The sequence below is a fragment of the Anomaloglossus baeobatrachus genome, chromosome 8 (assembly GCF_048569485.1).
Source record: "Anomaloglossus baeobatrachus isolate aAnoBae1 chromosome 8, aAnoBae1.hap1, whole genome shotgun sequence".
Taxonomy (NCBI): domain Eukaryota; kingdom Metazoa; phylum Chordata; class Amphibia; order Anura; family Aromobatidae; genus Anomaloglossus; species Anomaloglossus baeobatrachus.
Genome location: NC_134360.1, coordinates 15780662 through 15799002, shown reverse-complemented (window position 1 = coordinate 15799002; position 18341 = coordinate 15780662). Strand labels below are relative to the sequence as shown.

The 18341-nt window shown below is 48.7% G+C and overlaps 1 protein-coding gene across 1 annotated transcript in view; it reads left to right on the top strand.

Moving 5' to 3' along the window:
• The window catches only part of DNAH12 (dynein axonemal heavy chain 12), a 331588-nt gene that overhangs the window by 230555 nt on the left and 82692 nt on the right, over positions 1-18341 (top strand). The window contains exons 47-54 of the mRNA XM_075321326.1: positions 2326-2488; positions 5103-5183; positions 11245-11421; positions 11494-11625; positions 11702-11791; positions 12622-12762; positions 12847-13088; positions 15076-15223. Of these exons, the coding sequence (XP_075177441.1) occupies positions 2326-2488; positions 5103-5183; positions 11245-11421; positions 11494-11625; positions 11702-11791; positions 12622-12762; positions 12847-13088; positions 15076-15223 (1174 nt within the window). The remainder of the gene's footprint in view (positions 1-2325; positions 2489-5102; positions 5184-11244; positions 11422-11493; positions 11626-11701; positions 11792-12621; positions 12763-12846; positions 13089-15075; positions 15224-18341) is intronic.

Genomic DNA, 18341 nt, shown 5'->3' with positions numbered 1-18341 from the left:
TGCCCACAGACGGCTGCGGTTGTTGTTTCTCCCCTGACCCAGTTTGGTGGTGTAAGTCCTTTCTTCCACCTCCGTGCACGCTCCTCCTGCGCTCCGGCTTCCAGCTGGCTCCCCGGTTCGGTACCGGTGGGCCCCGGCTACCTACGGTTCCACCAACTGTCTCCCCGGCTCCCTGCAGACGGCCACTACCGTCTGCCTGACTCTCTGCTGCATGAGGGCCCTAGGCTCCAATCCTAGGCCCCAGTCTGCGTCTGCCTCTCTGCAGACCTCCTCTCTCTTCCTCTCCTAGGACTTGTCTGGGCTTGATTCTTGCCTCAGGCCAGCTAACTCCTGGTTGGGCGTCTCCATCTCCTGACTCCGCCCACCTGGTGTGTCTGTCTGAGCCCGAGTAAAGGAATCAAGTTTCACTGGGGATGTCTGCTGTGAAACTGCTGGGGGTGTGTGTGTGTGTGTCTTGTTACCTGTGGCCCCTGGCTTGTCCAAGGCGCCACTATAGCACTGTATGTATAGAATCAGCCTGATAGCGCCAGTATAGCACTGTATGTATAGAATGAGCTCGATAGTGCCGGTATAGCACTGTATGTATAGAATCAGCCTGATAGTGTCAGTATAGCACTGTATGTATAGAATCAGCCTGATAGTGCCAGTATAGCACTGTATGTATAGAATCAGCCTGATAGCGCCAGTATAGCACTGTATGTATAGAATCAGTCTGATAGCGCCAGTATAGCACTGTATGTATAGAATCAGCCTGATAGTGCCAGTATAGCACTGTATGTATAGAATCAGCCTGATAGCGCCAGTATAGCACTGTATGTATAGAATCAGTCTGATAGCGCCAGTATAGCACTGTATGTATAGAATCAGCCTGATAGTGCCAGTATAGCACTGTATGTATAGAATCAGCCTGATAGTGCCAGTATAGCACTGTATGTATAGAATCAGCCTGATAGTGCCAATATAGCACTGTATGTATAGAATCAGCCTGATAGCGCCAGTATAGCACTGTATGTATAGAATCAGCCTGATAGCGCCAGTATAGCACTGTATGTATAGAATCAGCCTGATAGCGCCAGTATAGCCCTGTATGTATAGAATCAGCCTGATAGTGCCAGTATAGCACTGTATGTATAGAATCAGCCTGATAGTGCCAGTATAGCACTGTATGTAAAGGATCAGTCTGATAGCGCCAGTATAGCACTGTATGTATAGAATCAGTCTGATAGCGCCAGTATAGCACTGTATGTATAGAATCATCCTGATAGTGCCAGTATAGCACTGTATGTATAGAATCAGCCTGATAGTGCCAGTATAGCACTATATGTATAGAATCAGCCTGATAGTGCCAGTATAGCACTGTATGTATAGAATCAGCCTGATAGTGCCAGTATAGCACTGTATGTATAGAATCAGCCTGATAGTGCCAGTATAGCACTGTATGTATAGAATCAGCCTGATAGTGCCAGTATAGCACTGTATGTATAGAATCAGCCTGATAGCGCCAGTATAGCCCTGTATGTATAGAATCAGCATGATAGCACCAGTATAGCACTGTATGTATAGAATCAACCTGATAGTGCCAGTATAGCACTGTATGTATAGACTCAGCCTGATAGTGCCAGTATAGCCCTGTATGTATAGAATCAGCATGATAGCACCAGTATAGCACTGTATGTATAGAATCAGCCTGATAGTGCCAGTATAGCCCTGTATGTATAGAATCAGCCTGATAGTGCCAGTATAGCCATGTATGTATAGAATCAGCCTATTAGCGCCAGTATAGCACTGTATGTATAGAATCAGCCTGATAGTGCCAGTATAGCACTGTATGTATAGAATCAGCCTGATAGTGCCAGTATAGCACTGTATGTATAGAATCAGCCTGATAGTGCCAGTATATCCCTGTATGTATAGAATCAGCATGATAGCACCAGTATAGCACTGGCTTTAGTTTATATAGGAAAATCCTGGTGGTCGGTCCTCTTTAATTCGATAGATCCAGCCCCCCATTACAGTTAATGTATAGACAGAAAAAGGGGTCTGGCTTAGCCATGGAAATGAGCAGAAATGTGGGCTGACACAGAAAGCATTCTTGTTTCCGAGCACAGGTCAGGCTGCCGGGTCCAGTACAGTGGAGCGGCTACAAGTCCGAACCCACAACACATTGCATTACTGTACCCAGATATTACAGCGAAAACCACCAGAAAACTGGTGCAAGCAATTCATGCAGGCAGCGATTTCTGCAGATTGGGACATGGCAGGCGTGTCAAACCAAACCTTCGGTATAGAAAGTAAAATGAATCCATGTTTTTGCTACATATTCAGGTTTTTGAGAGAATTGGGAAGACACAATTATGTGACGCCGACGTCCTACCTGGAGCTGATTGCTGCTTTCCGCCAGCTCTTATCCCAGAAGCGAGACACCGTGATGAAAGCAAAAAAGAGATATACTAATGGGCTGGATAAGCTGGCGTTCGCCGAATCTCAGGTCAGTATTCGGGGGACTTACACCCCGGCCATGTGTCAGGGGGACAGATTCATTTCAATTACAGTAACATGCTAAAAAACAAAAAAAATGTGTCGCCAGATTGCCCTGTGCCAATCAAGGGTCTTTTTAATGGTTCCTTCACACATCCGTGTCTCCAGTACGTGTGATGGTCATTTCCGCATGTACCGGAGACACGGACTCACGTAGAGCCATTAAATTCAAAGGGGTTGGCGTACACGTTGTGGTTATTACGTTGACCATGTGTCTATATGGAGTACACGCGTGTCCATGTGCTCCACACAGCGACATGTACAGTTTCTGCTGGCAGCAGAACTGTCACACGGAGACCGCACGCTGATGTGATCCGTGTGAGATCAGTGTGACACGTACCAGGGAAAACACAGGTCACTTAAAAAAAAATAATTATACTTGCCGGTCTCCGGTGCTGCTGTTGCTTCCAGGCCCGCTCATTATGCTCATGAATATTCACTGCACTGACTTTGGACCCAGAAGCAAGTGTGACAGCAGCGCTGAAGACAGATAAGTATACCAGCTCATGCTGTCCGTGTGCTATCTGGATGCCACACAGATAGCACATGGAGAACATCCACACACGAACGGACTTACTGACCTGCCCCACAGACCGTCACACACGTGCATTAAATGCACAGACGTGTGTAAGAGGCCTAAAGGGGGCTTTACATGCTGCGACATTGCTAGCGATTGCTAGCAATGTCGAGCGCGATAGCACCCGCCCCCGTTGCACATGCGATATGTGGTGATTGCTGCCGTAGCGAACATTATCGCTACGGCAGCGTCACACGCACATACCTTGTCAGCGATGTTGCTGTGTCCGCCGAACAATCCCTCCCTCAAGGGGCAGGTGCGTTCGGCGTCATAGCGGCGTCACTAAGCGGCCGGCCAATAGAAGCGGAGGGGCGGAGATGAGCGGCCATAACATGCCGCCCACCTCCTTCCTTCCTCATTGCCGGCGGCCGCAGGTAAGGAGTTGCTCCTCGTTCCTACGGTGTCACACACAGCGACGTATGCTGCCGCAGGAACGAGGAACAACATCGCTAGTGCCCAAACAACAACATTTTGTTTTAGAACGACCTCTCCAAAACCAACGATTTTTACCACTTTTGGGATCGTTGGCGGTCGCTCGTACGTGTCACGTGCTGCGATGTTGCTAACGGCGCCGGATGTGCGTCACTAACACCGTGACCCCGACGATATATATCGTTAGCGATGTCGCAGCGTGTAAAGCCCCCTTTAGTCTTTAGAGAAGGAGTAACGAAAAAATGAAATAACCCAGTTTTGTCAAGGAATTATCAACTGGAATTTGGTTACATGTGGTTCTCCTTGGCCTCTCCTCCTCCTCCTCATCCTCCTCCTCCTCATCCTCCTTTTCTGAGGCTTTTATGAGAGTTCAAGTTATAGGGGTTTTCCGATTTCAGAGAAAGAGTTTGTTTAAACAAACAAACAAAAGCCCACCTGTGCTCTACTCCCCCTCCCCTGGTCTCCCCTGCTGCTCTTGGCGTCTGTTTTTGTCTGCAGCGCTGACGTCACGTTGCGCTGCGGGGAATTACTAGGCTCAGTGACTCGCGCCATTATCTCGGGCAGATCTGCTCAGCTGATTGGCTGCGGCAATGTCAGTGATGGAGGCAGTAATAGACCTTAGATGCTCAGCACTGGCGAATTAACCCCCTTTTTGTGTTTTGGGTTTTTTTTGTTTTTTTTTTTAACAAATTGTGGCCAGGGGACAAGGGTTTTTCAGAAACTAGAAGACCCCTTTAAATAATTAACTCCTTTCTGCCACCACTAGGGGGAGCTCACTTCATGTGGATTTGGTACAATATTCATTGGTATCTGAATGCTGCGAGGTTACTCTAACACTGGCTGCGGTTACCCAGAATTGTATATGGTAACTCAGTCACTATGTGCAAAGCAGCAGGGGATTTGGAGCTTTGTATCAGTAAAGTAGAGCTCTAAAGGGTTTTGACAGGCTTAGTTTAAAGGGGATGTCCACGACTTGGACAACCCCTTCTCAATCACCCCGTCCGGTACTGGCTCTGTTCCTTTAACATTGATGTGAGCCCCAGGAGAGCAGGGGCTGACATCGGTGGGACAGTACCAACAACGCTGGGACAGCGCCGGCACTGGAGGTGAGTATAGCTGCTGTTATCTTTCATGGGGGACTCTAGTGGTGGAGAAGGCCTTGTCTCATTAATGGACAACCCCTTCTCAATCACCCCGTCCGGTACTGGCTCTGTTCCTTTAACATTGATGTGAGCCCCAGGAGAGCAGGGGCTGACATCGGTGGGACCGTACCAACAACGCTGGGACAGCGCCGGCACTGGAGGTGAGTATAGCTGCTGTTATCTTTCATGGGGGAATCTAGTGGTGGAGAAGGGCTTGTCTCATTAATGGACAACCCCTTTAAATTATAGGTTTGGTTTTGTGCCCTAAACTACTTCCATACACCCCTCAATCATCCAATTTAGTTTTTTCTACAGTGCCACAGATACCCATGAGCGTTCTCACAGTAGAGCCGCCCCCGTTTATCTCCTCCGGCTCCTGACTTATCATTTACTCATCATTCTGCGTTACTTAGGTCGGAGAAATGAAGAAGGAGCTGGTGGACCTGCAGCCCAAACTGGAAGAAGCCAAAATTGAAAATGCAAATATGATGAAGGTGAGTGCGATACTTGTAGTGGACGATAGTAGTGCAGACTGGTGAAACACCGGATTCTAGGATATTGTAATTGTTAGACGTCAGATGTGGACGGATTATTTGCTATAATTGGAAACAATTGTCAAAAAATATCATTTGGATACTGCAAACTTTACGAGCAATAAAGGATTTAAGAAAAAGACTGATGGCACTTCCTACCTTTCTAATGTGAACGGGAGCAAACTGAACATGAAACATAGTAACACAAAGCAGACATTTGCACTTTATAGCGCTAAGATATGTGGAACAATGAATATGGGGATATAGACATGCATTACTGCTATGAAAAACATGGAAAAATTGAGATACTTAGCAACAAAAATGGCCAGTCTTATGTGAGCCCAACAGCCAGCGGCAAGGTGATTTCTTCTTGTTGGGTCCCAATGAAACTAGTCTGTCTTTGGGTAAAAAAACCCTTACAATTTATGGGTGGATAGGAACTGGTTAAAGCAGGGGTGGGGAACCATTTTTCTGCTGGGGGCCATTTGGAAATTTCTGCCAACCTTCGAGGGCCGCACAAAACTATCAACTTGAAAATGACCCTAATATATTTGGTCAAACAACTCACTGTGGCGGCTGGAGCTTCTACTCTTTGGTGCAGCTGTAATATTAGGCGATATTGATCTTGTCGCTCTCCACAACTGCTTTTCCAGGTTTGAATTGGCTGGGACTGCTGTATATACATCACAGGGGAGGGTTTGGAGGAATATAGATCACTGGGGAGGCTGGGGGGCATAGACATGACTAGGGAGGCTGGGGGCATAGACATGACTAGGGAGGCTGGGGGCATAGACATCAAAGGAGATGCTGAGGGAAAATACATTGCTTGGGAGGAGTATATATCACTAGATAAGCTGCGGGACATAGACATGGCTGTGGGCATAGACATTACTGGGGGGTACATATATCACTGGGGGGTGCGTACATCATTGATGGGAAGCACAGACATAGCTGGGGGGCATAAACATTGCTGGGGAGGGCTGGGAGGAATATACATCACTAGGGTAGCAGCAGGGCATTGACGTCACTGGGGGTACATACATCACTGGAGCGGCACAGACTGTACTCGGGGTATATACACATCAGTAGGTTGCACAGACATAGCTGGGAGGCACAAAAATTGCTGGGGGTATATACATAGCTGGGGGCAGACAGCCCTGGGGGATGCCGGAGGGGCACAGATAGCTCTGGGGGCACAGAGAATGATGCGAGAGGCTGGAGGCACAGACAAACCTGGGGGACGCTGGGGGCACAGGGATCACTGGGGGGCACAGATGACTGGGGGAGCACAGATCACTGGGGGGAGGGCACAGATCACTAGGGGCACACAGATCACTGGGGAGACTGGGGGGAGGGCACAGATCACTGGGGGGCACAGATCACTGGGGAGACTGGGGGGGCACAGAACACTGAGGAGAAAGAGGGGCACAGAGCGCTGGGGGCACAGGCAGACCTGGGGCAGCATGGAGGTAGTTAGAGAACTGGGGGAGGCTGGGATCACAGAGCGCTGGGGGAGGCTGCGGCACGGAGAGAGGAGCCGCCGGGCACAGAGAGGAACCGCCGCCGTCTGGCACAGAGAGGAGCCGCCGCCGGGCACAGAGAGGAGCCGCCGCCGGGCACAGAGAGGAGCCACCGCCGGGCACAGAGAGGAGCCGCCGCCGGGCACAGAGAGGAGCCGCAGCCGGGCACAGAGAGGAGCCGCCGCAGCCGGGCACAGAGAGGAGCCGCCGCAGCCGGGCACAGAGAGGAGCCGCCGCAGCCGGGCACAGAGAGGAGCCGCCGCAGCTGGGCACAGAGAGGAGCGACCGCTGCCGCCGGGCACAGAGAGGAGCAGCCGCTGACTATAGAGAGGAGTCGCCGCCGGGTACAGAGAGGAGCCGCTGCCGCTGGGCACAGAGAGGAGCCGTCAGGCACAGAGAGGAGTCGCTGCCGCCGCCGGGTACAGAGAGGAGCTGCCGCCACTGGGCACAGAGAGGAGCCGTCAGGCACAGAGAGGAGCCACTGCTGCCGCCGGGCACAGAGAGGAGCCGCCGCCGCTGGGCACAGAGTGGAGCCGTCAGGCACAGAGAGGAGCCACTGCTGCCGCCGGGCACAGAGAGGAGCCGCCGCCGGGCACAGAGCGCTGCCCGGCACAGTAAGACCTGGGGGATGATTGTCAGTCAATCCCCTTCTGTTTGATTGTAGGGCACCTCACGGCGACCCCACCTACAAAGTACGTCCTCACGTAGCCAGTGGCAGTGTGGGGAGTAGTCCTTCAGGTATAGGAAATGCAGCGTTCAGCATTGAACGCGCTATGTGGGGTTTTAAAGGGTCAGCAGCCAGCAAGATGCGGCTGCCACTCCAGCACTACGGTCCCCGGGAATCAGCCCGCGGGCCGCAGAAGAAGTTGTTGCGGGCCGCATACGGTCCGCGGGCCGGAGGTTCCCCACCCCTGGGTTAAAGCGTTGACACAGAAGGCTTCTTTCTGGACTTTCACTTCATTTTAGTGAATTAGAAATGTATCTGGACTAACCTGTTTCTGGATGTAAGGCTATGTGTGCACCTAACCAATTTTTTGTAGCTACAAAGATGCTGCGTTTCTGGTTGCGTTTTTGACTGCGTTTTGCTGCGTTTTTGACTTCTGCGTTTTGCCGCGTTTTTCCAATGCATTGGATGGGTGGAAAAACACAGCAAAACGCAGGAAAAAATTGACATGTCCATTTTTTTTTCTTTTTGCGCTTCAAAAACGCAGCTAAAAAAAGAAGTTGTGTGCGGACAGCAAAAATAAAAAGTCATAGACATTGCTGGGGATGAAATGTCAGCCAGTTTTGAGCCCAAAAACGCACAAACGCAGTGCAAAAACACACAAAAACGTTGTGTGCGCACATAGCCTAAAGGTGGCGACAGTGAGCAGGTATATCCGGGGGCGGTAATACACAGATTGACCAAGATGTGCTGATTAAAGGTCACTATCCTTAACCTTTAATTAGTCACATGGAGTCCATTAGCTCCCAAGCGATTTTGACGTATTTCTGCAAGTATGGAGGGTAAGTAATCGTTTAGTAGCTTCCTATCTCGGGCGCCCCTCCCTCCTTAGTGCATCATAAGACGCCGCGTCGACTACACGTGCCACAGTGACCCCACACGACGAATAGTGCAAGTATTTTGGAGCAACTAACTGAAGGTTAATGTGAATCTGTCAGCAGGTTTTTGCTATGTAATCTGAGAGCAGCATGATGTAGGGACTGAGACTCTGATTCCAGCGATGTGTAATTTACTAGGCTGTGTGTTGCTGTTTCAATAATATCATTACTAGCTGCCTGGTGTCATGTAATCACACCACACCCAGGCCACTAATTAACTTTCTGCCTATGCACAGTGCACACAGCTGCCAGTCATTGATGTGGGCGGGGTTATACAGGGCTCAGAATTCAGAGCTCTGCTTGATCAAAATCATACATGAGTCCATGACAAAAATGGAGAACACACAAATGTCATCAGAGTCCTGTCCGGTTATTAAGCTTTAACCAGTAGGAGAAGCTTGGACTTATTTATTTCCTCATATGCAAAAAAAAAAAAAAGTGCCACACTGATAATAACATGGGTAAAAGAATGGATGAAGGTCGGATACAAGACACTGAAGAAAAATGGTCCTTCAATGCAGGAAAAAACGGACGTCTGAATGAGGCCTTAGATTCTGGACCCATTCTATGAATATATGTGGATCTGGCCAACATTTAGGCTCAGTGCACACATTGCAGAATCTGCACCCAAATCTGCATGTTCTGGAAAGAAAAACGGTGCAGAAACGGGGCCATTTTTTAATACTTTTTTTCATTGCTTTCAATGGTAAAAAGAAAGAATTGACAGGCTGAAGGAAAAAATCCTGACCGTGTGCACAAAGCTTCAGGATTCTCATAGACTTTGCTGGCAGATTTCTGAAAATATGCTAGAAAAAACATGGCAAAAAAGCAGCGAAAATTCACTGTGTGCACACTATCGTAAGCAGTGTGAATGTTCACCATGGTGAATTGATTATATCAGCCTATGTAGTGGACACACAGGTGCACAGCTTGTTACACAGGTGCACAGCTTGTTACACAGGTGCACAGCTTGTTACACAGGTGCACAGCTTGTTACACAGGTGCACGGCTTGTTACACAGGTGCACGGCTTGTTACACAGGTGCACGGCTTGTTACACAGGTGCACGGCTTGTTACACAGGTGCACGGCTTGTTACACAGGTGCACTGCTTGTTACACAGGTGCTCTGCTTGTTACACAGGTGCACGGCTTGTTACACAGGTGCACGGCTTGTTACACAGGTGCACGGCTTGTTACACAGGTGCACGGCTTGTTACACAGGTGCACGGCTTGTTACACAGGTGCACGGCTTGTTACAGAGGTGCACGGCTTGTTACAGAGGTGCACGGCTTGTTACAGAGGTGCACGGCTTGTTACACAGGTGCACGGCTTGTTACACAGGTGCACTGCTTGTTACACAGGTGCACTGCTTGTTACACAGGTGCACTGCTTGTTACACAGGTGCACGGCTTGTTACACAGGTGCACAGGCTTGTTACACAGGTGCACGGCTTGTTACACAGGTGCACGGCTTATTACACAGGTGCACTGCTTGTTACACAGGTGCACTGCTTGTTACACAGGTGCACGGCTTGTTACACAGGTGCACTGCTTGTTACACAGGTGCACTGCTTGTTACACAGGTGCACGGCTTGTTACACAGGTGCACGGCTTGTTACACAAGTGCACTGCTTGTTACACAGGTGCACTGCTTGTTACACAGGTGCACGGCTTGTTACACAGGTGCACTGCTTGTTACACAGGTGCACGGCTTGTTACACAGGTGCACGGCTTGTTACACAGGTGCACTGCTTGTTACACAGGTGCACGGCTTGTTACACAGGTGCACGGCTTGTTACACAGGTGCACGGCTTGTTACACAGGTGCACAGGCTTGTTACACAGGTGCACGGCTTATTACACAGGTGCACTGCTTGTTACACAGGTGCACTGCTTGTTACACAGGTGCACTGCTTGTTACACAGGTGCACGGCTTGTTACACAGGTGCACTGCTTGTTACACAGGTGCACAGGCTTGTTACACAGGTGCACGGCTTATTACACAGGTGCACTGCTTGTTACACAGGTGCACTGCTTGTTACACAGGTGCACGGCTTATAACACAGGTGCACTGCTTGTTACACAGGTGCACTGCTTGTTACACAGGTGCACTGCTTGTTACACAGGTGCACGGCTTGTTACACAGGTGCACGGCTTGTTACACAGGTGCACGGCTTGTTACACAGGTGCACGGCTTGTTACACAGGTGCACGGCTTGTTACACAGGTGCACCGCTTGTTACACAGGTGCGCGGCTTGTTACACAGGTATACGGCTTGTTACACAGGTGCTCTGCTTGTTACACAGGTGCGCGGCTTGTTACACAGGTGTATGGCTTGTTACACAGGTGCGCAGCTTGTTACACAGGTGCACGGCTTGTTACACAGGTGCACGGCTTGTTACACAGGTGCTCTGCTTGTTACACAGGTGCACGGCTTGTTACACAGGTGTATGGCTTGTTACACAGGTGCGCGGCTTGTTACACAGGTGCACGGCTTGTTACACAGGTGCTCTGCTTGTTACACAGGTGCACGGCTTGTTACACAGGTGCACGGCTTGTTACACAGGTGCACGGCTTGTTACACAGGTGCACGGCTTGTTACACAGGTGCACGGCTTGTTACACAGGTGCACGGCTTGTTACATGACACAGATCAGGTAACTACTGGAACCATCCGTGCACCCGATTGTAATAAACGACAGAATGCAAAAGTCTTCATACCCATGAGAAATTATTGCAAAAAATGTATTGGAAAATGATTTAATTTTTCACTCTTGAATTACTAATTGAAACCAGATTAACACCTTAGTAACCAATTATACTGCACAAAAATTGGAGCTTGCATATTAGTAATTTTGATTGCAAAGTCTGCAGTTTCTTTACATCTTGTGTTTATTTTTTAGATAATAGAAAAAGAGTCCGCAGAGGTGGAGGCAAAAAGTAAGGTGGTCCGAGCAGATGAAGAAGTGGCCACCCATAAAGCCACCGAGGCCCAAGCACTGAAGAACGAGTGTGAAAGTGAATTGGCAGAAGCCATTCCTGCCCTGGAGGCGGCTATGTCTGCCCTGGACACGCTGAAGGTGAGCTCGGCTGGATGTGGCTGTATCTGCTGCCATGCTATAATACTTGCCTGATGATTACTCTCTGCACAGCCAGCGGATATCACCATCGTGAAGACCATGAAGAACCCCCCATCGGGGGTGAAGCTTGTGATGGCCGCTATTTGCGTCATGAAAGAGGTGAAACCGGAGCGGATTAATGACCCGGCAGGGACCGGACAGAAGGTGACTGCCTTCCTCTATAAGCCGTGGTCAGTGATATGGTGGGAGATTATCTGCTATAATGAATTATGTTTTGCAGATTCTTGATTATTGGGGACCCAGTAAAAAAGTTCTGGGAGACATGAACTTCCTCAAGGATCTGCGGGAATATGACAAGGATAATATTCCGGTAAGAGACAATATGTGCGCCATACAGCATCTCTATAAGGCCATCCGTGTCTCCGGTGCGTGCGACGTCCGTTTTCACACGTACCGGAGACACAGGCACACGTAGACCCATTAAAATGAATGGGCATGTGCACACGTCCGTGTTTTGACATGGATCATGTGTCCATATGCTCCACCCGGCGACATGTCAATTTTCTGCCAGCGGCATGGATGTCACGTGGACCCTACACACGGACCCTATATGATCTATGTGACACATACCGGAGGCAGGGCTGCCTCTAGGAATTGCAGGGCCCCTGACTGACATTTTGGGGCCCCTTGAGACTCCACCCCTGGTTTGTAAGCCAATAAATGAAGCATGAAGGGGCCCCCCTTCTGTTGAGGCCCGAGACTAGAGTCCTGTTTGGCCCCCCCCTGGTGGCGGCCCTGCCGGAGGAAACACGTCACTGAGAAATAAATGTATTTTCATACTTGCCTGTCTTAAGTGCTGTTGTCTCTGGCCCTGCTGTGACACTTGCTTCTGGGCCCCCTCATTATGCTCATGAATATTCACTGCACTGACTGCGTTCCCGGAAGCAAGTGTGACAGCAGCACCGAAGCGACGGAGGCAGCAGCACTGGAAACAGCAGCACTGGAGACAGGTAAGTATACAAGTTTATGCTGTCCGTGTGCTATCCGGATGTCACACGGCTAGCACACGGACAACACACGCTGAACACACACACTGACACACGGATGGCCTACGAAACTCCACAACGCACCATACAAAATGTTAGTTTTTTTGCACGGACATGGGAAGGGATCCTAACACATAGATTTCATTTCTTGCAGGTGTCGGTGATGCAGAAGATCCGCAGTGAATATATCACCAATCCCGACTTTGATCCGGCCAAAGTAGTGAAAGCGTCTTCTGCCGCAGAAGGATTGTGCAGATGGATTCTCGCCATGGAAGTCTATGACCGAGTTGCAAAGGTGCAGAGATCGGTCATGGCTGATACATCGGAAACACATAAGGCGTCTTCATATTCCAATTACTTATCATCTGCCATGTCATAGGTTGTCGCACCCAAGAAAGCTCGTCTAGCGGAGGCCCAGCAGTCACTGGCTGAAACAATGTCAGTGCTCAACCAGAAGCGAGCGGAGCTGAAAGAAGTGGAGGATCGGCTCGCTGCCCTTCAGGAGACATTTCGAGAGAAAACCGAGGAGAAAGTTCGACTGGAGTTCCAAGTAGATCTGTGTGCAAAAAAGCTGGAGCGAGCCGAGAAGCTGATAGGAGGGCTAGGCGGAGAAAAACACAGGTGTGTCTTGTTAATGTGGTATTGTTTAGGTTCGCTACACACCATGCACAATGGCTAAGTTCTATACATTAAAACATTTAATAGGCTGTTTCCCAAAAATTAATTTATCCCCTATCCTATGGTGATAACTTGGGGGTCTGTCCACTTGGACTCTGACTACCATGAAGCTGACATTGGGGCTATTTAAGTCCAAGAAGAGGGCTCTACAGCCTCGTTTTGAATGGACTGAAACTGTCTGAAACTCACAGTGGGCGGTCATGCTCTATGGCTGCCCCCTGTCACTTAAGATGTAGCAAAGCTGGAATCGTCATGGGACCACGAGTGGATTACATCAGATCTGGGTGTTTTGGGGGTTAATAAAGTGGTGAAAGAGGGTGTTTTTTGTATTTTAATTCAAATAAAGGATTTTTTCGGTGTTTGTGTTTATTTCTTTTCCCTTACAGATTAGTAATGGGGGGGTCTCATAAACACCTTACATTACTGCTTATTGACAGCTGAGAGCTGGTATTAACCCCTTATTACCCCGATTGCCACCACACCAGTGCAATCGGGACAAACTGGGTAAAGTACTAGGATTGTCACATCTAATGGATTTTTAATCTAGGGGGCCCAATACGAATGGCTCTCCCCAGCCTGAGAAGACTAGCCCCCAAGTGTCAGGCCCGAATTGCCGGACCCCGATCATTAGCCGGAATTTTTTTGTATTTTATTTCAAATAAAGGATTTTTTTTCCTTTTTGTGTTTATTTCTTTTCACTTACAGATTAGTAATTGGGGTCTCAGACACCTCACATTACTAATCTAGGGCTTAGTGGCAGCTCAAAGCTGGTATTTACCCCGTTATGCTTTTCTCATTGTCCATGGGACTGTGTACTCAGTAGCCCCATAGACAATTAATTGAGCAGAGGCCAAGCATTCAAAATGTTTCTGAAGTGGTTCATTCTCCAGTTGCAGAGCCCCGATCTCAGTTTCCACAGATCGGATCCTCCACGATCCCAAGGATAAGGGATAGCGTCGTTTTTTGAGGAGACTATCTTTTTAATAGATCTCACCTACGCATGGGTATATTTGCTGTCTTTAAATTTTTCATGCCGACGCTTTTTGCAGAAGTCATTGCACTTCACTATGCCAATACATATGGTGACGCTTGAGGCAAATCTGCAAAAATGAAATATCCTGCAAAACCCTCATTTAGCGCAGACATCCTTAGACCTGGTTCATATGAGTGCACCATATGTACGGGAGCTTTCCTTCTTAAAATTGGATCGCACACGACCAACATTAATGAATAGGGCTGATCAGCTGACCATTTTATCACACAACCTGAGTGACCGTGTGAAAAAAAATGCAATATGCGCTATTACCTTCCGTATTTCAGAAGAGACTCTCCTATTCAAGTCTATGGGTGCACAACCTTATTGCATCCACTTTTTATGGATACATTGCTATTATTAACATAGTAAACTGTTGGAACATTTTTTAAAACATTGATGTAAAACAAAAACAGACAAATGATGCACGAATGACACGCTGGTGAAATACGGATAAAAATCAGATACTTTTTCTTGCTTTTGTCTGACCCCGGCCATACGCTCATTTTCCCCAATATAGATTGCAATTCCTTTATAATTTCTAGATTACAATTGATAGGTATCACATAGAATAAACTAGTGCATTATTAGCAAATCCAAGTAATCAGGTTCTGAGGCTACATTTTTTTCTTTTAATTTATTTTGTTAATATTGTGAAACAAGTAGATATCATTATGAACAATGCAGGATACAAGATAGTGGTAAATGTTATCTAATAAAACACTGATTAATAACAAAAAGAAAGGGAATTTGCGTTAGCATCTTCTGTATGAACACGATTACCCTCATATTATTCCGTATATACCTATAGTTTGGTGTGAAAAAACAATGTCAGACTGTTCTATTGGATGTCGTATTTAGCATTATTTTTTTTTCTTTCCCTCCATTGATCTTTAGATGGTCCAACGCTGCCGATTCCCTTCAGAACATGTATGATAATCTAACCGGAGACGTCCTCGTGTCTGCCGGCGTCATTGCCTATCTGGGAGCTTTCACTGCCGGCTTTCGGCAAGAGTGTACCAGAGAATGGAGCAAGCTGTGCAAGGTGAGTGTACTCAGGGGTGTTTTAATTAATTATTTCCAATTTGTCCACAACTAAATTGGAGAAATTAAAAAAGTTAATCATTTTAGCCCTTTTTTTTCACAATACATCACGGCCCCCCGATGAAAACCACGAAACGTGCGCGTCGGGGCACGTTTTTGTAGGGCATTTAACTACTATGGGTGAGTTTATCTTTTCTTTATCGTTCCTATGGGAGACCCAGATATTGGGTGTATAGCTTCTGCCTCCGGAGGACACACAAAGTACTACACTAAAAAGTGTAGCTCCTCCCTCTGAGCCTATACACCCCCTGGAGAACCAGATCTAGCCAGTTCATTGCTTTGTGTTCAGGAGGCATACATCCACACATGCATTCTCATCTGATTTTTCATTTTTGGAAAGAGTTTGAAGAAAAGCGGGTCCAAGTCTGGACCCCCGGCATGTCCCTTCTCACCCCACTGTGTCGGCGGTGCTGTTAAGGTTGATTACAAGGCTGGAGCCTTACATGCCGCGCTCCTTCACCATCCCTCGGGCTCTGGCTTGAAGTGGGAGCCAGCACGGTTCTCCATGCTTTGCAGGAGACCGGTCTCCATCCGCAGCCCTTCAGGATCCTGCTGGACGGAGCACTCATCCCCAGGGACCTGGAACCCTGCGTCTCAGCAAGCTAAGTACCTGAGACGTTCATATTCTGGGGGCCCCTGTACTTTATTATGGTGGGAGAGTGTGCTGAGTGAGTTTTCTGACATTTCCGGCCGGTTCTCTGGCTGTCGCCTGAGAACCGCGCCGATGGTGCCTGCGCGCCGGCCGCACCGCTCAAATTTAGGCCCCAGCTTCGCCGGAGGCCTACTTTCGGTTTCACTGCCCTCGCATGTCATTCATGCAGAGGGACAGTGCGGCTCCGCCCAGCGGCCGTTCTACACAGGGGAGAGACACTCCTCACTGAGTACATGTCTCCTCCCCTGTAAGTCTCTCTGGCCCTCCAGATCCTGCTCCCAGAGTAAGTCCCGCCCCCTCTCCTCGCTCCGGCGCCATTTTATCAGCGTTTTCTCTGCGATCAGCACTGGCTGCAGCATCCCTGCTGAGGTGCTTGGGGGTCCGGGCTTTGGGATCTGGAGGGCACACAACACCGCTCCAGCGGTCTGGTAAGCCACAACCTCTGGTTGTGGGCCTCTGTATATACTCTCTGGGGGTCACTCTGGCAGAGCCCCCACTTCAGCAGCATGTCTCACATGAGGAGCAAGGCTCCAAAGCTATATTCAGTATGCACTGCATGTAAGCTCGTGCTTGTATAAAAGGACTGACTAAGTCAAGAGGATGTATGTATATACACATTAAATAAAGGGACATACCCAAAAGTATTCAAAAATACAAAAATAATTTATTTCATTTAATTAGTGACCGCAACACATAAAGACATACACAAGAGTGTGAATTAAAATCAACACAGAAGGGCGATGTGTTACAAGTAGGGACCCATTTGGCATAGATATAATGTGTCATACATAAAGGCATAGGTTCATCAAATTACATATGCTCAGGAAAAAGTCTCAGGTAAAGGGTTAATATAAATAGAAAACAGTAAATATACCAACAGTAATAATGGGATTAGCCTATAGTGCCCTGACAACTACAACAGAGATTATTCATGCATATTATTGTAATCTGTCAAAGTTAGGGGTGCTTCACACACAGCGAGCTCGCTGCCGAGATCGCTGCTGAGTCACGCTTTTTGTGACGCAGCAGTGACCTCATTAGCGATCTCGCTGTGTGTGACACTGAGCAGCGATCTGGCCCCTGCTGCGAGATCGCTGCTCGTTACACACAGCGCTGGTTCGTTTTCTTCAAAGCCGCTCTCCTGCTGTGACACACAGATCGCTGTGTGTGACAGCAAGAGAGCGACAAATGAAGCGAGCAGGGAGCAGGAGCCGGCATCTGGCAGCTGCGGTAAGCTGTAACCAAGATAAACATCGGGTAACCAAGGTGGTTACCCGATATTTACCTTAGTTACCAGCCTCTGCAGCTGCCTGTGCTGCCGGCTCCGGCTCTCTGCACATGTAGCTGCTGTACACATCGGGTTAATTAACCCGATGTGTACAGCAGCTAGGAGAGCAAGGAGCCAGCGCTAAGCAGTGTGCGCGGCTCCCTGCTCTCTGCACATGTAGCTGCATTACACATCGGGTTAATTAACCCGATGTGTACTGTAGCTAGGAGAGCAAGGAGCCAGCGCTCAGTGTGCGCGGCTCCCTGCTCCCTGCTCACACTGGTAACTAATGTAAACATCGGGTAACCATACCCGATGTTTACCTTAGTTACCAGTCTCCGCAGCTTCCAGACGGCGGCTCCGTGCAAGCGCAGCGTCGCTTGCACGTCGCTGCTGGCTGGGGGCTGTTCACTGGTCGCTGGTGAGATCTGCCTGTTTGACAGCTCACCAGCGACCATGTAGCGATGCAGCAGCGATCCTGACCAGGTCAGATCGCTGGTCGGATCGCTGCTGCATCGCTAAGTGTGAAGGTACCCTTAGACATAAAAGGAGCATGAAGCAATCAATGGAGAATGTGGAAGTTAGCAGCTAAAGGAAAAATTTCCATAAGCACAAATAGTTGCAGTTTGTCACATAAAAAACACATGTTGTGAAAGGCTCCAATTAAGCAAGAGAATAATGCAAATTGCACTGCAGGTATAAGCCTAAGATAAGATACAGAGGATATTGTCAGAGCAGCACCAGTGCTGCTCTGACAATATGCTCTGTATCTTATCTTTAGCTGCTAACTTCCACATTCTCCATTGATTGCTTCATGCTCCTTTTATGTCTAAGGGGTGCTTCACACACAGCGAGCTCGCTGCCGAGATCGCTGCTGAGTCACGCTTTTTGTGACGCAGCAGTGACCTCATTAGCGATCTCGCTGTGTGTGACAATGAGCAGCAATCTGGCCCCTGCTGCGAGATCGCTGCTCGTTACACACAGCCCTGGTTCGTTTTCTTCAAAGCCGCTCTCCTGCTGTGACACACAGATCGCTGTGTGTGACAGCAAGAGAGCGACAAATGAAGCGAGCAGGGAGCAGGAGCCGGCGTCTGACAGCTGAGGTAAGCTGTATCCAAGATAAACATCGGGTAACCAAGG